General features: G+C 37.6%; 2 protein-coding genes across 9 annotated transcripts in view; one reads left to right on the top strand and one right to left on the bottom strand.

The window, feature by feature from the left end:
• Positions 1 to 3,370, top strand: part of LOC105218665 (alpha-tubulin N-acetyltransferase 1) — a 59,868-nt gene extending 56,498 nt beyond the window's left edge. For 2 of the 6 annotated variants that reach the window (XM_029044476.2, XM_054229617.1), the window contains exons 5-6: positions 2,731 to 2,916; positions 3,028 to 3,370. In XM_029044476.2, coding sequence (XP_028900309.2) covers positions 2,731 to 2,916; positions 3,028 to 3,253 — 412 coding nt within the window. In that variant the 3' untranslated portion in view covers positions 3,254 to 3,370. Of the gene's footprint in view, positions 1 to 1,604; positions 1,725 to 1,945; positions 2,164 to 2,216; positions 2,277 to 2,328; positions 2,398 to 2,465; positions 2,538 to 2,621; positions 2,667 to 2,730; positions 2,970 to 3,027 lie in introns of those variants that run through there. The other 4 variants (XM_011194390.3, XR_008471021.1, XM_054229618.1 and 1 more) reach the window with 4 other exon arrangements.
• The window catches only part of LOC128921584 (craniofacial development protein 2-like), a 39,095-nt gene extending 25,523 nt beyond the window's left edge, over positions 1 to 13,572 (bottom strand). For all 3 annotated transcript variants that reach the window (XM_054229614.1, XM_054229616.1, XM_054229615.1), the window contains exon 1: positions 6,527 to 13,572. In XM_054229614.1, coding sequence (XP_054085589.1) covers positions 10,183 to 11,226 — 1,044 coding nt within the window. In that variant the 5' untranslated portion in view covers positions 11,227 to 13,572 and the 3' untranslated portion in view covers positions 6,527 to 10,182. The remainder of the gene's footprint in view (positions 1 to 6,526) is intronic.
• Positions 13,573 to 24,765: the final 11,193 nt, after the last annotated feature.

The raw sequence follows: 24,765 nt of genomic DNA, 5'->3' as shown, positions 1-24,765 counted from the left end.
AAACTTGTCAAATACGGGTAAAAAAAATTAAATGTATATGATACTTAGTTCACTTTGTTGAATACACTTTGGTCAAAACTATAATTTTTATGTAAAAGTGTTTAAAAAATGTGTTTATTTTAAATCTTTGTCAAAATAGACATGAATAAGGCCTATGAAATGAAAATAATTATTTAATAATATATTATAATATATATTAGGATAGAATTTAAAGGTACTTCTTATTGCATAAAACGTCGAAACCCCATAATGTCTGTTCTCATATTTTTCTCAATATTTTTTACAATTTTCAAGAGTTATATTTTTATTTGACTTTAAGAATAAGTTGTTATGTCAGTGAAATGTGAATTCGCAAATACGTGATAAATTAAACTATATTCATTGTCTAGAAACACTACTGGAATGAAATTTTGTAAAAATTAGATAGTTAAAAACTACATATTTTTCCGCCTTTTACCCACTGTGCGTCGTGTCGTTGTCTTTGTGTTCAGAGCATTACACTTTGTTGTGTATGTGTATGTATACTATGTAGTGGTGTTAGTATGTGTTTCAGTACTCTTAACTTGCTGGGAAAATCTCTACCAGATTCAAATCAACAGTTTTCATAGACCTTCACTTTGCCAATGGTTTAACCACAAGCCAGTTTCTTAAAGAAAAAATCTCTTTAATAATTGAATTTTATCCAGTAACTTCTAATTCTCTTCTTTATATCTTTTAGAATCTAGTCTTCTCCCAGTACTTTTAATTGACCATATTGATTGAAATTAGCATTATACTCAGCTTTGTGGGTTACAACCGATTTCTTACTTATTTCTTTCTTCAAAGAACAAAGCTATATTTGTATGTCAAAAATATCCGTTTTGAAACGGACGCTCACATTTGAAACTTTTTAAAAATATCCTCCACACTATTACATCTACTCTGAATATCTGAGAAATCTATCGATATTTTCAATAAAAAATTGCCGCATGCTTTAAAGTCCTCATGTTCGGTATCTGGGACCTTCCAATGTTATAATCCGATTTCGGCGATTTTTAGACGGTCTATACCACACTATACAGTATTTGTGCAAATTTTATGGCGATATCTTCACTGGTGCTTAACTTAGTTAGTGTAAAGTTAACGAATCAGATGGACTACAAAATTGTGGTAAAGTAGAAATGGTAGTGAATCGATTTCGCCCATTTTCAAACTATAGGATTGGGATGCCAAGGAAATGTTACGAACCGAATTAGTAATAGTCCCAGTCTGTAAGTAAATATGACAGAGCCGCATTTAATTCTACTACAGACACGTCATTTTCCATATAACACAATTCAATAAGGTTCTTGCAATTTACAGTATATAAATAATATATATATATATATATATATATATATATATATAATATAACATATGGATCAGAGAATATATAACTTTACGCAAATAGTGGTCAGAATGTTGGTTCACTCAATATGTAAAATACTTTATTCAGATTAAGAGAACGATTGTTTAAATCGGTCAATGGGTTAGCTCCATACTGTACATATTGATTTTTGTCATTCCAGTAGACCTTAAACCGATTATATCGGTCAATCTTTATACTATCTCACTTATATTTTTAGACTTTAATTGAATGCAATGATTTCGATTCACTGGAGAGAAGCCAATCCAACAAACTATTAAACAAATAGAGGTTCAAACAAATGATCAGCACTTTTGGCACAACGCTGCGGTTTAATGGGGTATGCGCATATTCGTCTGTAAAATTCAAAAGGATAACTTTGTTGTTGCTTTTACATGCCATTTTTTACAAGATAGCAGCGCCCAAAGACAACGAGTGGAGTAAAGTAGTTAGTTTTTTTAGTTAAACTGTTTAGATTTTAGAAGAAGCACCGCTTTTGCAGAAAAATCCGTACATATAAAAGTAATATAATTTTAAAAACACTTGCGTGAAGTTAGAATCGATTAGAAAACCTATTCATAATTGTCAAATATCAAACTGAAAGAATTCAATAATTGATTCCAGGAAAGTATATACATATATTTTTCTTCAACCAAAAAATTTCCCAATACTCGCGTATCGAAAGCAAAATATAAATATATAAGCATTTTTAAATGGAATCCAGAAGAGGCAATCTTCAGGCCCTGCCCAAACAGCAATCATCGAAAATGCAGGTCGTAGTAAGTTCATATGTATAGATTTCGGATTTTTTTTTATTTTTCTCCTTTGTAAGAAAACGGCTAGCGAGGTGAGTCTCACACCCAGTCAGGCGGCAGAGCAGGCCAAAATAAATGTAAGTTCTGATACTTCTCTCTGAATTGATTAATCAATTAGTGATGACTTAGGAGCGAAAAAATCCGTTGGATGCCTTAAGTCGCTTATCATTACGGCCACAAGGTGTAGAAAAGCGATCGGTAATATTATTTAGATATGAAGACCGAAAATAAAATCCTTTTAATTAATTTTTGCATGCTTTAATAAGGGTTTGCAAGACGTTGATGAAGAATACTTAAAAAAGAATATGTTTTCCCGTACACATTTAAATAGGCATGCGGTAAAATGTTCTAATTCCGAAATGTTTGACCATTAACATATATCAAAATACATTTTTTCTTATTTGTATTTCTAATATATATAGGGACTGAATGACTCATATGAACATCAAAGTCACACAAATTCGATGGTAAACCGTATTTATAAATAAATATTCACATGTAAAATTATCTAGACTTTCTTTTTAAATACAGGCTCAAGGTGATGCTTCCCATACACAATCGCAGCAGTATCAAGGAAAACAACTGTACAATCCAAATTCCGCACAACCAGTTCAACAAACAACAGAAATTTTATCACAGCAGCATGTTCCCACCCATCAGCCCCAAACAACTTCATCACCAATGCAGTGTAAAAATCAGTCGTTCAAAGAACCTCATGTAAATTATTCTTCCTACTTTTTTTTGAATATTTATAAATAAATTATGTGAATGTATGTATTTCATCTAACTCAATTCACATCTTTTATCTTCATTTGATCACATTTGCAGTTATCACAGCCACGAATTGAAGCGGCCCGAAATCAACAACCGCTCCAATCATCTCCTGTACCTGCCCCCGAGCCGGAATTGTGTACAACTTGCCCTAATTGTCAAACAACGATTTATCTTGTTCGTGGACACGATACCAGCAGTGAACCCGCACAAGGTTATACCTCAATTCAACATGATACTACTGGTAGCACAGCTGCTAATTAGCACATTACTTGAGTGGTGATCTGTACTGACTCTTTCAAAATAAGCAATTTATTTCTATGTCAAGCTAAATTTTTGTGTAATACAAATTTCTCAGTGTAAAATGTTTAATAAAAATTGTAGCTATCACTAAAATGTACTTCTTAAGATAGTGTAAATTTGGAGTTAATATTCACACGATTACATATTGAAAATCCAAGATTTAATCAAATCACAAAATCAAATGCTACAGACCTTATTATCTAAAAAATGAGTATACTAAATATTTGTATATGGAATGCCAATGGTATAAACCAACACAAACTGGAGATAATACAATTTCTGACTGAAAAAAGCATAGATGTTATGCTGCTATCAGAAACTCATTTAACAAATAAGAACAATTTCTTTATACCGGGATATAGACTTCATGCTACAAATCATCCAGATGGAAAGGCGCACGGTGGAACAGCAGTATTGGTTAGAAATCGGTTAAGCCACCACGCTTTAGAACCGCATGCTACAGCCCAGTTACAAGCTACAACAATATCTTTGAAAAATCGGGGTGCTGACCTTAATCTAACTGCTATATATTGTCCACCTCGCTTTAAAATTACAGATTGCGAATTTAAAGACTTTTTTGGAACGCTAGGTCCAAGATTTTTAGCATGTGGAGATTACAATGCAAAACACATGTACTGGGGCTCACGTCTTATTAATCCGAAAGGACGGCAGCTGTACTACACTATTATAAATAAGCACAATACCTTGATATAATATCTCCTGGTAAGCCGACATACTGGCCCAGTGATAGAAACAAAATACCAGACTTAATAGATTTTGCTGTAGTCAAAAACATAGATAGATCGCTAATAACAGTAGATACATGTACTGACTTATCTTCTGATCATTCTCCTGTACTAATAAAGTTATGCGAACAGCCCATGATAGTTGAGCCGAAAGTTTCTCTAACAACTCATAAAACAAACTGGTTGAAATATAGAAAATATATCAGTAGCCACATTAACATAGATTTAAAAATAAATACAGGAAGAGATATTGATAACAGTATAGAAGAATTTAATGATGTAGTAACTAATGCAGCTGTCTTGGCAACACCAAAAAGAAAAATTAAGGTTCTTAGAAACATGATTAATAATGAAATAGAAAAGCTTGTGAACGAAAAAAGGCGAGCTAGACGCGAATGGCAGATACATCGCTCTCCTTCTACTCAGCTTCAACTGAAATCTGCTGTACGTAAGTTAAAAAAGCGCTTAAACGCGAGGAAGAATACAGCACTGAAAATTATATAAAGAAACTGTGTCCAAATTCTACCAAGCAAAACTCTCTTTGGAAAGCCCAAAAGTCTTTTAAGCCACCGGTAGATTCCAACATGCCTATAAGACAGTCAAATGGTAATTGGGCACGAAGTTACGAAGATAAGGCAAATTGTTTTGCAAATCACCTAGAAAAGGTATTTCAATCAAATTGCCCAAAGAACAATTTTAAGTTGCCAATCATCCACAATACCACAAACGAATCACTTGGGTCTATTAAGACTTCAACTACTCAAATTGTTAGTATCATAAAAGAGCTTAATCCAAAAAAATCGTCAGGCCACGATAATATTACTCCAAAAATGCTAATTGAGTTACCAAATATTGCTTCAACAGTGCTCTCCTTGCTCTTTAATGCAATTTTTAGTTTCGGATACTATCCTATTTCATGGAAAAAGTCGCAGAGAATCATGATAGATAAACCGGGAAAAGACCTGACACAGCCGTATTCATACAGACCAATCAGTCTTCTACCCTGTCTTTCTAAAATATTTGAAAAAGTGTTACTATCAAAGATGTCTCCTTTCCTTCATGAATATAGGGTAATACCAACGCACCAATTCGGTTTTCGTGCAAAACATGGCACTGTAGAGCAAGTAAATAGAATAACTAACGAAATTAGGAAGGCATTCGAACATAGAGAGTACTGTTCTGCTATATTTCTAGATGTGGCTCAGGCGTTTGATAAAGTATGGCATGAAGGACTTTTGTATAAGACTAAAAAATTTTACCTTTCCAATTGCATAAAACCTTGGAGTCCTATTTAAAAAATAGAAAATTTGCTGTAAAAGTAGGTGATTTTATATCTGATGAACGTTCAATAAGGGCTGGAGTACCACAGGGCAGTGTTTTAGGCCCAACTCTATACATCATATATACAGCTGATCTTCCAACTGCTAATAATGTTTTGACATAAACTTTTGCGGATGACACAGCTTTAGTGAGTCGTAACAAATGCCCCATTATAGCATAAAGAATATTGGCGAACCACTTAAGTTCTGTCGAAGAATGGCTAGCAAACTGGCGTATAAATGTGAATGAACAAAAGTGCAAGCACGTTACATTTTCTCTAAGACCAAAAATGTGTCCGGCAGTAAAAATGAACAATATTTTGGTGCCCCAAGCGAATTAAGTTACATATCTTGGTATTCACCTAGATAGAAGGCTTACGTGGAGAAAACAGATATCTAGTAAAATAACGTGCATGAAGATAAGAGCTGCAAATTTAAATTGGCTTTTAAATAAAAACTCTAAACTTAGCTTAGACAACAAAGTGCTTTTATACAATGCGGTTATAAAGCCGATTTGGATGTATGGCATTCAACTGTGGGGTACGACCTGTGCAACTAATATTGATATAATACAAAGGTTCCAATCGAAAATGCTTAGATCAATCACGTGCTCACCATGGTACATGCGCAATGAAAATATCCATAAAGATCTTGGTATCCCTATGGTAAAGAAAGAAGTAGAGGACAGCAGATTGAAATATATATCTAAACTCCGTGATCACCCAAACCCATTGGCTAATGCTTTAGTACATTCCTGCGATCAAACACGCCTAAAAAGAAGGGATATGCCTGCGTACTAAAGAGCAACGTTTCACCAATACAGCTCAATCACTTGGTTGAGCTTGTCTAGCTTCTAAATAGATTTAAGATTTTATAACTTGTTGTTAGGCTTAAAAACAAGCAGATTCAATAAATAAGGAAATATTGAAAAAAAAAACATATTGAAAAACCTTTCCTTGCAATTAAACTTAAGGGTCGGCTTTAGTATACTATCCCAGGCGGTAATAAAATGGGTATCGTTGGAAAGAGGAGGTCCTCCAGATTAAGAATATATATACATATAGCTGCAGCCGACTTATAGTTTTCCAGATATTCGCACTTAAAGTTGAAAAAACTACTTTTTTATCTTGAATTTTCACAATATATACTGAATATTTTATTAATATTCTGCACTTATTTTACACTTACACTTCACCACATTGTTTCTGCATATTTATTTTATAAAAATTATGACGAAAATGGCTGTAAATAAATATTTAACATTTTACACAAATCTTCGTTTAAAAAATAGCAAAAAGGGTTGCAGGTTGACAAGTAATCAGTGTTGCCACATCAAATATTTCGCAAAAATCAAAAGAATAAAAATAAACAGAAAAAAGAAGGATTATACCCCAAACCAAACCATAATGATGTTATGACTGATGCAAAGTCTTTCGGTATTACCTTTTCTTTGATAACCCCCGGTGATTGCCCGACCATGGTTTTTTTTATTGAAGCGCGGTCGAAGGCCGCCAATGCGGAAAGTATTTCTACACAAAAGAATATTTCAATTCCCCCACTTTGATAACTCCCGGTGTTGGCTCGACCAGGGTTATTTTTTTAAGCGCGGTCGAAGGCCGCCAAATCGGAAAGTATTTCTACACGAAAGAATATTTCAATTCCCCCTCTTTGATAACTCCCGGTGTTGGCTCGACCAGGGTTATTTTTTTGAAGCGCGGCCGAAGGCCGCCAATGCAGAAAGTAGTTCTACACGAAAGAACTTTTCATTTCCCCCACTTTGATAACTCCCGGTGTTGGCTCGACCAGGGTTATTTTTTTTTAAGCGCGGGCGAATGCCGCCAATGTGGAAAGTATTTCTACACGAAAGAACTTTTCATTTCCCTTACTTATAGTACATAGACTGAATATCATAAACTTCCTTATATTATCTTTATATAATCTTTTTATAGGGCATTTGTTTTCTGCATTTTGGGTATTTATTTATTTTGGTTCTTCTCATTCGTTTGCAAAATATCTGATATGGCAACACTTATTACTTGTCAAGCTGCAACCATTTTTGTTATTGTTGAAATTAAGAGATTTGTGTAAAATGTTAAATACTTATTTACAGCTATTTTCGTGATAAATTTTATAAAATAAATATGCAGAAACAATGTGGTGAAGTGTAAGTGTAAAATAAGTGCATAATATTAATAAAATATTAAGTATATATTGTGAAAATTCAAGATAAAAGTAGCACTTTTGTATATATATTCTTAATCTGGAGAACCTCCTCTTTCCAACGATACCCATTTTATTACCGAAAGCCTGGGATAGTATACTAAAGTTTCCCCAAACTTAAACATTAATGCGCAACCATTGAAAAGGAACGAAACGAAATCTAATCTATAAATAAACGGTTTTTTTTAATTAAAAAATGAAAAATATAATTTATTTTATTAATACACAAGTATTTACATATATAATAAGTCTTGCTATTTTGAATACCCTATTATGGCTTAAAACTCAACTCTGTTGAATTAAAATTACTGCAATGGAACTTAAGAACGACTAAATTCGCATTCGGTATTACGGTTTACAACGAATGCTTTGATTATTATTTATTAGTGGCAGCTCTACAGCCCATTGCCGTCGGCAAAATTAGAAACATTTGTAATGAGAAAAGTGAATATTTGACAGATAATTAAGTAATTGACAAAAATTTAAAGCAAAACAGTTTTGTTATTGTTTGCAAAAATACAATGACAAAAATGTTGGGACCAAAACTGATTTGCTGCGTTTACAAATAGGGCAAATCCATTTGAACTTCCACTTCACTTGCGTACCGATTTGTTTATCTTCTATAAAGAGATTTTACTTTCTTATTGGCTTTATATTTTAAAATACTAGAAAACACAGTTAACAATCAAGATTTTATATTTCTGAGAAGCACTGTTTGAAGTATTTGACAGTATTGTACAAGAAGTCTTGAAATTCTATTAGCTTATTTTGTATGGGAGACTTCTTCTTCTTCTTAACTGGCGTAGAAACCGCTTACGCGGTTATAGCCGAGTCCACAACAGTGCGCCACGCATCTCTCCTTTTGGCGGTTTGGCGCCAATTGGTAATACCAAGTGAAGACAGGTCCTTCTCCACCTGGTCCTTCCACCGGAGTGGAGGTCTCCCTCTTCGCGCCAATGTTTAAGGGACCGTAAATCTTCCGCAAAACCTTTCTCTCGAAAACTCCTAGTGCCGTCTCATCGGATGTTGACACCGTCCACGCTTCTGCACCATAAAGTAGGACGGGAATGATGAGGGACTTTTAGAGTTTAGTTTTTGTTCGTCGAGAGAGGACTTTACTTTTCAATTGCCTACTCAGTCCATAGTAGCACCTGTTGGCAAGAGTGATTCTGCGTTGGATTTCAAGGCTGACATTATTATCGGTGTTAATGTTGGTTCCTAAGTATACGAAATTATCTACAACTTCAAAGTTATGACTGTCAACAGTGACGTGGGAGCCAAGACGCGAATGCGCTGACTGTTTGTTTGATGACAGGAGATATTTCGTCTTGTCCTCGTTCACCACCAGACCCATTCGCTTCGCTTCCTTATCCAGGCGGGAAAAAGCAGAACTAACGGCGGGTGTTGTTTCCAATGATATCGATATCATCGGCGTACGCCAGTAGCTGTACACTCTTGTAGAAGATTGTACCTTCTCTATTTAGCTCTGCAGCTCTTATAATTTTCTCCAGCATCAAGTTAAAGAAGTCGCACGATAGCGAGTCACCTTGTCTGAAACCTCGTTTGGTATCGAACGGCTCGGAGAGGTCCTTCCCGATCCTGACGGAGCTTTTGGTGTTGCTCAACGTCAACTTACACAACCGTATTAGTTTTGCGGGGATACCAAATTCAGACATCGCGGCATAAAGGCAGCTCCTTTTCGTGCTGTCGAAAGCATCTTTAAAGTCGACAAATAGATGGTGTGTGTCGATCCTTTTTTCACGGGTCTTCTCCAAGATTTGGCGCATGGTGAATATCTGGTCAGTTGTTGATTTTCCAGGTCTAAAGCCACACTGATAAGGTCCAATCAGTTTGTTGACGGTGGGCTTTCACACAGTACGCTCGATAGAACCTTATAAGCGATGTTAAGGAGGCTTATCCCACGATAGTTGGCGCAGATTGTATGGTCTCCCTTTTTGTGGATTGGGCAGAGTACACTGAGATTTCAATCGTCGGGCATGCTTTCTTCCGACCATATTTCGCAAAGAAGCTGATGCATGCACCAGCTCTTCGCCGCCGTATTTGAATAGCTCGGCCGGCAATCCATCGGCCCCCGCCGCCTTGTTGTTCTTCAAGCGGGTAATTGCTATTCTAATTTCTTCACGGTCGGGCAATGGAACATCTGTTCCATCGTCGTCGATTGGGGAATCGGGTTCGCCATCTCCTGGTGTTGTACTTTCACTGCCATTCAGCAGGCTGGAGAAGTGTTCCCTCCACAAACACAGTATACTCTGGTCATCAACCACTAGATCACCGCTGGGGGTCCTACAGGAGTGTGCTCCGGTCTTGAAACCTTCAGTTAGTCGCCGGATCTTTTCGTAAAATTTTCGAGCATTACCCCTGTCGGCCAGCTTGTCAAGCTCTTCATACTCACGCATTTCTGCCTCTTTCTTTCTTTTTCTGCAAACGCGTCTCGCTTTCCTCTTCAGCTCTCGGTATCTTTCCCATCCCGCTCGTGTTGCGGTCGATCGCAACATTGCGAGGTAGGCAGTCTGTTTTCTCTCCACTGCGAGACGACAATCCTCATCATACCAGCTGTTTTTTTGGCTTTTCCGAAAGCCAATGGTTTCGGTTGCAGCTGTACATTAGGAGTTTGATATGCCGTCCCACAGCTCCCTTATACCGAGATGCTGATGAGTGCTCTCAGAGAGCAGGAGTGCAAGTCGAGTAGAAAATCGTTCGGCTGTCGGTTGTGATTGCAGCTTCTCGATGTCGAACCATCCTTGTGTTTGTTGACGTGTGCGCTTTTCTACACAGAGGCGGGTGCGTATCTTAGCTGCTACAAGATAGTGGTCCGAGTCGATGTTGGGACCACGAAGCGTACGCACATCAAAAACACTGGAGACATGTCGTCCATCTATCACAACATGATCGATCTGGTTGCGAGTGATTCGATCCGGGGACAGCCAAGTAGCTTGATGGATTTTCTTATGCTGGAATCTAGTACTACAGATGACCATATTTCGGGCCCCGGCGAAGTCGATCAGCCTCAGACCGTTTGGTGATGTTTCGTCATGGAGGCTGAATTTTCCGACTGTTGTGCCAAAGACACCTTCTTTACCCACCCTAGCGTTGAAATCGCCAAGCACGATTTTGACATCGTGGCGGCGGCAGCGCTCATAGGTACGTTCTCGGCGCTCATAGAAGGTATCTTTGATCACTTCGTCCTTCTCTTCCGTCGGGGCGTGGGCGCAAATCAGCGATATGTTGAAGAACCTCGCTTTGATGCGGATTGTGGCTAGACGTTCATCCACCGGAGTGAATGCCAGGACTCGACGACGGAGTCTCTCTCCCACCACGAATCCCACACCGAATTTGCGCTCCTTTATATGGCCGCTGTAGTTGATGTCACAAGGACCCACCTTCTTCCGTACTTGTCCCGTCCATCGCATTTCTTGGATTGCGGTGATGTCAGCCTTTACTCTTACGAGGACATCAACCAGCTGGACAGAGGCACCTTCCCAATTAAGGGTCCGGACATTCCAGGTGCATGCCCTTAATTCGTAGTCCTTTAAACGTTTGCAGTGGTCGTCATCAAAATTGGGGTCTCTCGTCCGAGGCTGTTTTTTTCTTTTCATTGGGGGGGGTGTTTTTATGTGGTGGGTCCCAAACCCTACGCACAACCGCATAAGCGGGTTTCGCTTTCTCACTTTAGCTCGCTTCCAGACGGATGTCTGTTGGCTACCCAGAGGATACTTGGTCTAAGACCGGAAGTTGTGAGCTGCTTGAGCCACATGTAAAAGAATCGTTCCTGGCCACTCCCAAGTGAATGGCAGTCAGAAACTTTCCTCACTTACGTGAACTTCTACATATGACTCCATCCTCCACTTCTACATATGACTCCATCCTTACTTAGTCAACATAATTATAAAGCTATCATAGCTTGCATATTGAACTAGAGGCATTATCAGTTCAATGCGTTTTCTCATTCACAATAGTTTGATTGATTTCCAAAAAAAAGTAGTTGGCAATGCGATAAACCTCATTTTGACAGATAAAAATGTAAACAAACCAATTTTTTAAATTCTTTCGATGTGCAAAATGGCCAATAAAAACTTTATCCATATTTAATTGGACCATCCCGGATCTAACGATGATTGTAGATTCCTTAAAAGATCAGAATATTATAGAAAAGCGGTAAACAAAAGGAAATTTGATTTATAAATTCCACCGTTTATTTTAATAAATTACATTTCAGGTGAGAGTTCGGGTCCGCATTGCCAAGACAATACATTTTTAAGCGAAGATATGAAATAAGCTAAATGCGTTTTATTTGGGCATGGTTTAGCTATTAGCTTGTGGTGGTCAAATAAAACACTTCTTATGTTTATGTTTATTAGAGAAAATATCTTTGAACCTAAACTTAATTGACTCTCTCGGTGAAAAAAACTCACGCATGCTACAGAGTGGCTTATATTGCGCCAAACTTAGATACATGTTATGCAAAGTTAAACAGTTTTTTCTTTTTATAGTCAACCACTTTTATTTATGAAGTAAGTTATAATAGGCGTGTTTTATTTGACCACCAAATTAAGCTATTAGCTTATTTTGTATGGAAGACTTAGCCAACATAATTATGTTGGCTTGTCATAAGCTATCATAGCTTGTATATTGAACTAGAGGCATTGCCAGTACATCGTTTTTTTTCATTCACAATAGTTGGGTTTTTTCCAAAAAGATGTAGTTGGCAATAGCGAGAAACCCCATTTTGACAGATAAAAATATCAACAAACCAAAATTTTAAATTCTATAGAACTTTATCCATATTTATTTAGACCATCCCGGATCTAATAATGATTGTAGATTCCTTACAAGCTCAGAATATTATAGAACAGCGGTAAACAAAAGGAAATTTGATTTATAAATTCAACTTTTTTTCAAATAAATTACATTTCAGCTGAGAGTTCGGGCCCGCATTGCCAACACAATTCATTTTAAGCGAAGATATGAAATAAGCTAAATGCGTTTTATTTGTCCATGATTTAGCTATTAGCTTGTGGTGGTCAAATAAAACACGCCTAATATATATCTTAATATATAAAAATCACGTGTCACATTGTTTGTTTTCGATGGACTCCTAAACTACTGAACCGATTTTAATGAAATTTTTAACACTGTGTGCAGTTTGGTCCAACTTGAAAGATAGGATAGTTTATAACTCTCCTTATAGTCGCATTATTTATTTATTGCAAATTATTTGTTTATTATTAGCAAAGAGCTATCCACTAGTTGGTGGCGCTAAGTACGCTATGTAACAGTAGATGGCGCTATATTTCTTTTTAAATGTTCATGGATTTAGGCTGTCATAACAAAAGCTGACACTTGCTAAAAACATTAAATGAAAATGCGTTGTTTGAAGTTTATATTATTTGTGGTAAAGTTATACGAATCTATGACTTCCAATATTCTAAATTTAAGAAAAAATCACATACAATCCGTGAAATAAATAAAGTTATGTACATATGTATGGTCAGCCAAATAAGCAATGAACAGAGTTCAAAAAGCGTTTTAACTATTTCAAATAAAAATTGGGCGGGGCGAAGTTCGCCGGGTCAGCTAGTATATATATATATTTGGCTTGGGAACCGCTTTAAGCGATTATAGCCGAATTCACCAGAGCGCGCCACTCGTTTACCACTTCGTTAGTAGGACGGGAATGATGAGGGACTTGTAGAGTTTGGTTTTTGTTCGTAGAGAGAGGACTTTTCTTTTCAATTGCCTACTCAGTCCAAAGTAGCACCTGTTGGCAAGAGTGATTCTGCGTTTGATTTCGAGGCTGACATTGTTGGTGTTGTTAACGCTGGTTCTCAAGTAGACGAAACTATCTACTACTTCAAAGTTATGAGTGTCAACTGATGACAGGAGATATTTCGTCTTGTCCTCATTCACCACCAGACCTATACGCTTCGCTTCCATATCCAGTCTGGAAAAAGCAAACGAACGGCGCGGTTGTTGCTTCCGAAGATATCAATATCATCGGCAATTTGGGTGGCATCCTTTGCCTATATTTCTACTGTATAATTAACGGTATAATATTCGAATAAGCTTGCCTACTTTATAGCCGTAGTTTTTTTTGTAATTCGTAATTGTTCGTAATTCGATGGCCAGGTACTGTACACAGCCGTATTAGTTTTGGGATACGAAATTCAGACGCGGCATAGAGGCAGCTCCTTTTTGTGCTGTCGAAGCCAGCTTTAAACTCGATGAAAAGGTTATGAGAGTCGATTCTTCTCTCTCGGGTCTTTTCCAAGATTTGACGCGCATGGGGAATATCTGGTCCATGGTAAATTTTCCAGGTCTAAAGCCACACTGATAAGGCCCAATGACGGTGGGCTTTAGTCTTTCACACAATACGCTCGACCGGACCTTGTCGGCCCCCGCTGCTTTATTGTTCTTCAAGCGGTCAATTGCTATTCCAATTTTTTCATGGTCGGGTAGTAGTCGGATATATTCCATCGTCATCGATTGAGGAATCGGGGTTACTAACATGTATAAAAGTCGCATAGTTTAAAACTGGTTTTTAAATATGCCGAATGCTTTACGGTGGGCAGCTTTCCAAAATACGCTCTCCTTTCCTACCACGCTCTGTGGTATTTTGCATAGAACTTGTAGTTACTTTTACCCCAGTATGTATGTGATTGGCGTTGAAACCGATTAGCCGGATATAGCCGAATCGATGATAGCGCGCCACTCCTCTCTTTGCCTCACAGTTCGGCGCTAGTTGGAGATCCCAAGTGTAACCAGGTCGCTTTCCACCTGGTCCCTAGAACTGAGTGGAGGCCTTCCCCTTCCTTGGCTCCCTCCGGCGGGTACTGCATCCAACACTTTCAGGGCTGAAGCACTTTCGTCCATTCGAACAACATGACCTAGCCAGCGTAGCCGCTGTCTTTTTGTCTGTTGAACTATGTCAATGTCGTCGTATAACTCGTACCATCGTCTGCGATATTCACCGTTGCCAATGTTCTGAGGACCATAAATCTTGTGCAAAATTTTCCTCTAATTTTTAAATATATTACACACACTTCAATCGCTTATGGCCATATAACGAGCTATATAAGGTTTGTTCAATTTGCTTGCCTTCACAACTTACTCAAAAGAAACGCGAATACTGAAATAAACACGTGCAGAGTCTAACGCTTTCAAAAATAACGGTAAATTAAACATAACAAAAAAGAGCCAATTAAGAAAAAAGTGAAATTTGAGCGAATAGTGAGAGTTTAAAAAGATTATTAGAAAATTTTCTACTGCGTGCGTTTTTTTTTTTTTTGCCGAGAGTATACGTATATTCGAAAATATTACATTTTATCGTGGGGTTGCGACACAAGTGCTGCCGGTTTGTTTGAATTACTGAATAATGGCTTCCCTATATCGTCGATTGGGGAAATGTTCTCTATGGCGATATACATACAACTTGCAAGAATGTGAATATTAAACATAACTCCGAGAAATCTAAAAAATCTTTTTTCTTCTATTTGTATTTGTAAACAACTTGCACGAAAGTGAACTTTGATCTTAAATCTGATAAATTACAAAATAAATGGTTAAGAATAAATATCCTTTATGATTTTATTTGTCGATAAACAACTTCCAAGAAAATCAACTTTGATCATAAATCGGATTGAATACAAAATAAATGATAATGAATAAATGTAGTATATGTTTCTATTTGTCGATAAACAACTTGCACGATAGTGAACTTTGATTTTAAATCTGATAAAAATACAAAATAAATGATTATGAATAAATGTTATTAATGTTTCTATTTGTCGATAAACAACTTGCAAGAAAATGAACTTTGATCTTAAATCTGATAAAAATACAAAATTAATGATTATAAATAAATACAACTTGCAAAAAAGTGAATTTCGAACATAAATCAGAGAAAACTCAAATCAAATGAATATGAATATCTGTTCTTTATGTTTCTATTTTTCGATATACAACTTGCAAGAAAGTGAATTTTAAACATAACTCTGAGAAAATGCAAAATTAATGATTATGACTAAATGTTCTCTATGTCGATATACAACTTGCAAGAAAGTGATTTTTAAACATAACTCTGAGAAATCTACAAAACCTTTATTCTTCTATTTGTCGATAAACAACTTGCACGAAAGAGAACTTTGATCTTAAATCTGATGAATTACAAAATCAATGATTAAGAATAAATATTCTTTATTTTTTTATTTGTCGATATTCAACTTGCAAGGAAGTGAACTATGATCATAAATCTGATTAAACTCAAAATAAATGATTATGAATAAATGTTCTTTATGTTTTAATTTGTCGAAATTATCTACGACTTCGAAGTTATAACTGTCAACAGGCTCCCACAAGCCGCGAATGCGCTGACTGTTTGTTTGATGACAGGAGATATTTCGTCTTGTCCTCATTCACCTCCAGACCCATTCGCTTCGATTCCTTATCCAGGCGGGAAAAATCAGAACTAACGGCGAGGTTGTAAAGGCAGCGCATTTTCGTGCTGTCGAAAGCAGCTTTAAAAAGCAGCAGCATGGTGAATAACTGGTCAGTTGTGGATTTTCCAGATCTAAAGCCACACTGCAGCAAGAAAGTGAATTTTAAACATAACTCTGAGAAAATGCAAATTTAATGATTATGACTAAATGTTCTCTATGTCGATTTGCAAGACTTGCAAGAAAGTGATTTCTAAACATAAGTCTGAGAAATCTAAAAAATCTTTATTCTTCTATTTGTCGATAAACAACTTGCACGATAGTGAACTTTGATCATAAATCTGATAAAAATACAAAATAAATGATTATGAATAAATGTTCTTTATGTTTCAATTTGTCGATAAACAACTTGCAAGAAAGAGAACTTTGATCATAAATCTGATAAGACTCAAATTAAATGATTATGAAAAAATATTCTTTAAGTTTCTATGTGTCGATATACAACTTGCACGAAAGTGAACTTTGATCTTAAATCTGATAAATTACAAAATAAATGATTAAGAATAAATATTCTTTATGTTTTTATTTGTCAATAAACAACTTCCAAGAAAGTCAACTTTGATCATAAATCGGATTAAATACAAAATAAATGATTATGAATAAATGTAGTATATGTTTCTATTTGACGATGTACAACTTGTAGGAAAGTGATTTTTAAACATAACTCTGAGAAATCTAAAAAATCTTTATTATTCTATTTGTCGATAAACATCTTCCAAGAAAGTGAACTTTGATTATATATCGTATTAAATACAAAGTAAATGATAATGAATAAATGTACGATATGTTTCTATTTGCCGATATACAACTTCCAAGAAAGTGAATTTCAAACATAACTCTTGCACACACTGCAATCGCTTATGCCCATATCACGAGCTATTTAAGGTTTGTTCAATTTGCTTGCCTTCACAACTTACTCAAAAGAAACGCGAATACTGAAATAAACACGTGCAGAAACTAACGCTTTCAAAAATAACGGTAAACTAAACATCACAAAAAAGAGCCAAATAAGAAAATAGTGAAATTTGAGCGAATAGTGAGAGTTTAAAAAGATTATTAGAAAATTTTCTACTGCGAGCGTTGTTATTTTGTGCCGAGAGTATACGTACATATATACTAAAATATTACATTTTATCGTGGGGTTGCAACACAAGTGATGCCCGTTTGTTTGAATTACTGAATAATGGCTTCCCTATATCGTCGATTGGGGAGATTTTAGATTTGAATTCATTGTACAAGAACTGAAACTGAAATACATGTACCCAAACAATATTGCGAAATAATTGCTTCCTACCTAAAAGATAGATACTTTCGCATAAAACAAGAGGATGCATACTCCAACTTGCAACCGATAGAAGCGGGTGTTCCCGAGGGAAGCGTGTTGGGGCCAATGCTTTACTTGCTTTTTACAAGTGATATCCCCACTGACTCAAGTTATGCGACAGCAACATTTGCGGATGACACAGCCCTGTTAGCAGCAGGAGAGTCAACCACAATATCTACCCTTCGAGTGCAAACAGCAGTCAATGCTATTACTAAATGGGCTTTTAAGTGGCGCATTAAATTAAACGATTCCAAATCAATGCACGTAGATTTTACTTTACAAAAAACCATCATACCATCCCATTTATATAAATGGTACTCCTATACCACATCACAATAATGCTAAGTACCTAGGAATCACCCTAGAAGCTAAGCTTCGCTGGAAAGAGAATGTTACGAAAAAAGGTGTGAGCTTGATTTAAAATTTGCTAAGTTTTACCATCTGGTCGGTAGGAGATCCACGCTTTCAATCGCAAACAAGCTGTTTATATATAATCAAGTACTAAAGCAAATTTGTGTCTATGGAGCTCAACTACGGGGTTGCTTAAGTCAAAATTGTATTGCCTGCATTCAGCGCTTCCAAAATAAAGTACTAAGAAGTATAGTTAATGCTTAGATCTGCTGACCTTCACCGTGATCTTGGTGTGAATTCAGTAGTAAACGAAATAACCAAACTTGCAAAGACTCACGAAATGAGGCTTATACAGCATGTAAATGAAGATGCATCCAGACTCATCGGTACTGCTGAACGAGAAAGTCGACTGAAACGTAAGAGGCCTTCAGACGTAGCAAGGCAACTGTAGCAGCAAATGAATTTCTCTAACATTTAACTTTTAATTATTATTTAACTTATACTACTATAACTTATTATACTTGAATTGTTAGTATTTAATCATTATATATATATATATATCTTATGCAAAACCTTTCTCTCGAAAACCCCAAGAGACGACTCGGATGTTGTCATCGTCCACGCTTCGGCGCCATACATCAGGACGGGAATAATGAGCGACTTGTAGAGTTTGATTTTTGTTCGTCGAGAGAGGACTTTACTGTTCAATTGCCTACTCAGTCCAAAGTAACACCTGTTGGCAAGCGTGATTCTGCGTTGGATTTCAAGGCTGACATTGTTGGTGTTGTTAACGCTGGTTCCAAAGTAGACGAAACTATCTACTACTTCAAAGGTATGACTGTCAACAGTGACGTGGGTGCCAAGACGCGAGTGCGCTGACTGTTTGTTTGCTGACAGGAGATATTTCGTCTTGTCCTCATTCACCACCAGCCCCATACGCTTCGCTTCTTTATCTAGTCTGGAAAAAGCAGAACAAACGGCGCGGTTGTTGCTTCCGATGATATCAATATCATCGGCATACGCCAGCAGCTGTACACTCTTGTAGAAGATTGTACCTTCTCTATTTAGCAGCTCGTATTATTTTCTCCAGTAATAGATTGAAGAAGTCGCACGAAAGTGAGTCACCCTATCTGAAGCCTCGTTTGGTATCGAACGGCTCTAATAAAAAAAAATTAGGTTAATTAGCCCAAAATAAAAACTTTTTGTTAGGCTACATCTTTGCTTCGGCCGTTTTTTGTAAATTTAAGGCTTTTTCCACTTAGGACAACCTCACCGTACGTATCCGAAAGCATTCGATGAACTAAGCCGCACTTTTCTTGGAATTAAAAAAGAAAAGCAAAAATCCCGCAAATGTCGAGATTTCGGCTCAAAAAGTGACATTTTCAGTTGAGAATAAGTTTGGGATGCAAACAGATCTCTACAAAATTTTGTTGGGTTAATGTTGACACAAATTTCCAAGATCGATATAAAACGATTTAATCGACCAGTGCTTGACCCTAGGGACATTCCCGCAAATGCCAAAAATTCGGCTCTAAAAGTGACATTTTCAGTTGAGAATAAGTTTGGGATGCAAATAGATCTCTACAAATATTTTGTTGGGTTAATGTTGACACAAACGTCTAAGATCGATATAAAAAAAATCTATTTAATCGACCAGTGCTTGACCCTAGAGGATGGAGTCATATGTAGAAGTTTACGTAAGTGAGGAAAGTTTCTGACTGTCATTCACTTGGGAGTAGCCAGGAACGATTCTTTTGCATGTGGCTCAAGCAGCACACGACTTCCGGTCTTAGACCAAGTATCCTCTGGGTAGCCAACAGACATCCGTTTGGAGGCGAGCTAAAGTGAGAAAGCGAAACCCGCTTATGCGGTTGTGCGTAGGGTTTGGGACCCACCACATAAAAACACCCCCCAATGAAAAGAAAAAAACAGCCTCGGATGAGAGACCACAATTTTGATGACGACCACTGCAAACGTTTAAAGGACTACGAATTAAGGCCATGCACCTGGAATGTCCGGACCCTTAATTGGGAAGGTGCCTCTGTCCAGCTGGTTGATGTCCTCGTAAGAGTAAAGGCTGACATCACCGCAATCCAAGAAATGCGATGGACGGGACAAGGACGGAAGAAGGTGGGTCCTTGTGACATCAACTACAGCGGCCATATAAAGGAGCGCAAATTCGGTGTGGGATTCGTGGTGGGAGAGAGACTCCGTCGTCGGGTCCTGGCATTCACTCCGGTGGATGAACACCTAGCCACAATCCGCATCAAAGCGAGGTTCTTCAACATATCGCTGATTTGCGCCCACGCCCCGACGGAAGAGAAGGACGAAGTGATCAAAGATACCTTCTATGAGCGCCTAGAACGTACCTATGAGCGCTGCCGCCGCCACGATGTCAAAATCGTGCTTGGCGATTTCAACGCTAGGGTGGGTAAAGAAGGTGTCTTTGGCACAACAGTCGGAAAATTCAGCCTCCATGACGAAACATCACCAAACGGTCTGAAGCTGATCGACTTCGCCGGGGCCCGAAATATGGTCGTCTGTAGTACTAGATTCCAGCATAAGAAAATCCATCAAGCTACTTGGCTGTCCCCGGATCGAATCACTCGCAACCAGATCGATCATGTTGTGATAGATGGACGACATGTCTCCAGTGTTTTTGATGTGCGTACGCTTCGTGGTCCCAACATCGACTCGGACCACTATCTTGTAGCAGCTAAGATACGCACCCGCCTCTGTGTAGAAAAGCGCACACGTCAACAAACACAAGGATGGTTCGACATCGAGAAGCTGCAATCACAACCGACAGCCGAACGATTTTCTACTCGACTTGCACTCCTGCTCTCTGAGAGCACTCATCAGCATCTCGGTATAAGGGAGCTGTGGGACGGCATATCAAACTCCTTACGTACATACAGCTGCAACCGAAACCATTGGTTTTCGGAAAAGTCAAAAAAACAGCTGGTATGATGAGGATTGTCGTCTCGCAGTGGAGAGAAAACATACTGCCTACGATGTTGCGATGGACCGCAACACGAGCGGGATGGGAAAGATACCGTGAGCTGAAGAGGGAAGCGAGACGCATTTGCAGACAAAAAAAAGAAAGAGACCGAAATGCGTGAGTATGATGAGCTTGATGGATTACCGTCCGAGCTATTCAAATACGGCGGCGACGAGCTGATAAGGTGCATGCATCAGCTTCTTTGCAGAATATGGTCGGAAGAAAGCATGCTTGACGATTGGAATCTCAGTGTACTCTGCCCAATACACAAAAAGGAAGACCCCACAATTTTCGCCAATTACCGTGGGATAAGCCTCCTCAACATCGCGTATAAGGTTCTGTCGAGCGTATTGCATGAAATACTAAAGCCCACCGTCAACACTGATTGGTGGCTTTAGACCTGGAAAACTAACAACAGACCAGATATTCACCATGCGCCAAATTTTGGAGAAGACCCGTGAAAATAGGATCGACACACACCATCTCTTTGTCGACTTTAAAGCTGCTTTCGACAGCACGAAAGGGAGCTGCCTTTATGCCGCGATGTCTGAATTTGGTATCCCCGCAAAACTAATACGGCTGTGTAAGCTGACGTTGAGCAACACCAAAAGCTCCGTCAGGATCGGGAAGGACCTCTCCGAGCCATTCGATACCAGACGAGGTTTCAGACAAGGTGACTCACTATCGTGTGATTTCTTTAACCTGATGCTGGAGAAAATAATACGAGCTGCAGAGCTAAATAGAGAAGGTACAATCTTCTATAAGAGTGTACAGCTACTGGCGTACGCCGATGATATCGATATCATTGGAAACAACACCCGCGCCGTTAGTTCTGCTATTTCCAGACTGGATAAGGAAGCGAAGCGTATGGGTCTAGTGGTGAACGAGGGCAAGACGAAATATCTCCTGTCATCAAATAAACAGTCAGCGCATTCGCGTCTTGGCTCCCACATCACTGTTGACAGTCATAACTTTGAGGTTGTAGATAGTTTCGTCTACCTGGGAATCAGCATTAACAACAATAACAATGCCAGCCTAGAAATCCAACGCAGAATCACTCTTGCCAACAGGTGCTACTATGGACTAAGTAGGCAGTTGAAAAGTAAAGTCCTCTCTCGACGAACAAAAACCAAACTCTACAAGTCTCTCATCATTCCCGACCTACTTTACGGTGCAGAAGCGTGGACGATGTCAACATCCGATGAGACGGCACTAGGAGTTTTCGAGAGAAAGGTATTGCGGAAGATTTATGGTCCCTTAAACAATGTCAACGGCGAATACCGCAGACGATGAGCTGTATGTGTTATTCGACGACATAGACATAGTCCAGCGGATTAAAAACAGCGGCTTCGCTGGCTAGGTCATGTTGTTCGAATGGATGAAAGGGCTCCAGCTCTGAAAGTATTCGATGTAGTTCCCGCTGGTGGAAGCCGAGGAAGAGGGAGACCTCCACTCCGATGGAAGGACCAGGTGGAGAGGGACCTGGCTTCGCTTGGTATAACCAATTGGCGCCAAACTGCCAGAAGGAGGGATACGTGGCGCGCTGTTTTGGACTCGGCTATAACCGCGTAAGCGGTGTCTACGCCAGTCAAGAAGAAGAGAGCTTGACCCTAGAGACATCTATTGGAAAATGGCGGAAACAAAGTTCTAGACCTAATATTAACAGCAGCCGATTCGTAATATTTAAATATTTTATGAAATTTAATAACGAGTCGATTAGCCGCTGTGATTTAGGACCACTACCAAGCGGTCTTTCATTGAACCTACAAGCTTTCTTGTCTCCTGAGTTGTTATTTCAGCCCACTCTTTAAGTATCACGTTTTTGAGCTGTTGTGTACTCGATATTATGTATTTTCGTATAAAGTAAAAGTGCCCATAAATGCTCTATTGAGTTTAAGCAATCCCAATTTTTCAGCAATCGAACGCATATTACATTTTATCCATTGTTGTTTCCACAAACTCCAAGTTGCCGTGCCAGTGACTGACCCCAGACCATCACACCCCCACCGCCATGCTTTACAGTTCCCAGTGGAACTTGGAAAAAGTACTTCTATATTTCATTAGTTTTGAAAGTACTTATTGGCTATGGAAGATGAAAGTGATTACTTCGTAAATTGATGGTATGCCAATGAAGAAAAGGTTTATAAATTGAATTCAACCTCGCTACTAAGCCGCTTACGATTTCAGCAAATTGTATGCTTGTACAAATTTCTGTTGTTGTATTCTAGCAGATCATGTTGAATTTTATTTAAATTTCACTTCAAAAATAAAACTCATTACCAACCACAATACGATTTCAGCAAATTGTATGCTTGTACAAATTTGTTGTTGTATTTGATATGTTGATTTTCTTTTTTTTTCAAGAAGTAACGGCATTTTTGGTAAACGTTCTCGTCCATGAAGTTTATTTGTCACTTTAAAGAAGAATTTTGTTTGTGGGTGTTGCAAATAAATTAAGCAATATATATAAAGTGCATAGAAATAAAAGTGGAGATATATATACATATATAGTTATCAAGGTAAGTACTAACATCAAATTTTATTAATCATTAAATTTTATTAAATATGTTATATACATGTAAATATCGTACATACTAATAATAATATCAGATGATACGCGGCGATGTTTAAGCAGCTATTTGAAAAAGATGTGGGCTCCTATGGAACGAGAAGTGTGTTCCCGTTGTCCAACTTGGAAGCATTAAAAAAACTGAATGCAGATATAGTGGCAGGTTCCAGTGCAGACTATGTAAGTTGTCTATATAATCCTTTAAGTTTCACTATTTGACTAATAAATATTATATCTATTTTTCTATAGATAAAAATCATTAAAAATATAATAGGCAAAACGGGAATTCTTAAATCTATTGAGGGTATTTTCGAAAGGAGTCTTATTGTTCAGTTGAACTAAGATGGCATTCATTCCAAATACTCCTTAAAGGAATGAAAGGGGTTAATCGACTGCTTGTTTGGTAAATAATTTTAGAAAGGAAAAAATATATACATAAAATCATCATAAAATTTTTTATGATTTCAGAGGCATCAATGAAAGAATGATATTCCCATGGCGAGTTTGTTAAAGACTTGCGACAAGCTTTAAAACTGGCGAAAAATCGTCATTTTAAAACAAACTCCATATTAAAATTTAAAAAATTAAATATTTAAATAAAATTAATGGTGTCCACTATTTCTGGTTGGTTTATAGTAAGTAGTTACTAGTATGTAATAAAAAAAGTAGTTTGAAGGAAAGTACTTCGAAGTATACGAAATACTGGGTTTATAGTAAGTAGTTACCGAATTAATAAAATATTTGTGTGGGGAAAGTACTTCGAAGCACACGAAATATTAGGTTTATAGTAACTACGTACTGAATTAATCAAAATTAGGTGTGGGGAAAGTACTTTCCGTCATATGAATTCGTAAGCGAAGTGGAGGTCCTTCGCTCCAATGACATTGATCAGAAAAACGAAATTAGATAGTATTATTGTAGGAAAGTACCTCTACTTATTTTTTCAGTAGGAAGTATCCAATTCTTTCCTACTTCCAAGTCCCACTGGGTTGGATAAAGATTGTTTTTGTTGTATGCTTCACCTCTAAAGTTTTTGTCACGGTATACACTGAACAGTTCGATCTTCCTAAAATGCGCCCAAATTCGCGGTTGGAATTTCCTTCCTGCCACAATTTTATACTGATTTTTCTTCCGTCGACAATTATTTCTTTTCGATTAGACACCATCGTCAATTTCGCTGCAAATTTATAAAAACAAATATATGTATTTGCCGCACTTTAGCAAAATTTTGAAAAATAAAAGTACCGTTATCTCACTTATTCGGCGAACACGTGCAACCAAATTTTGCGTTAACATTTGACGTATAACCCTGTATAAGAACAGGGCCACACACACTTCCCCCAAAAAATTACATCCAAATATTCCCCTGCCTAGTGAGATCCTTTGTATAAAATTTTACTTCCATAACTTTATTTATGGCTTAGTTATGACACTTTATAGGTTTACGCT

This window comes from Zeugodacus cucurbitae, chromosome 4 (assembly GCF_028554725.1).
Source record: "Zeugodacus cucurbitae isolate PBARC_wt_2022May chromosome 4, idZeuCucr1.2, whole genome shotgun sequence".
In the NCBI taxonomy this organism is placed as follows: domain Eukaryota; kingdom Metazoa; phylum Arthropoda; class Insecta; order Diptera; family Tephritidae; genus Zeugodacus; species Zeugodacus cucurbitae.
The sequence above is the reverse complement of the archived record's forward strand: the minus strand, read 5'-3'. Positions and strand labels throughout refer to the sequence as shown.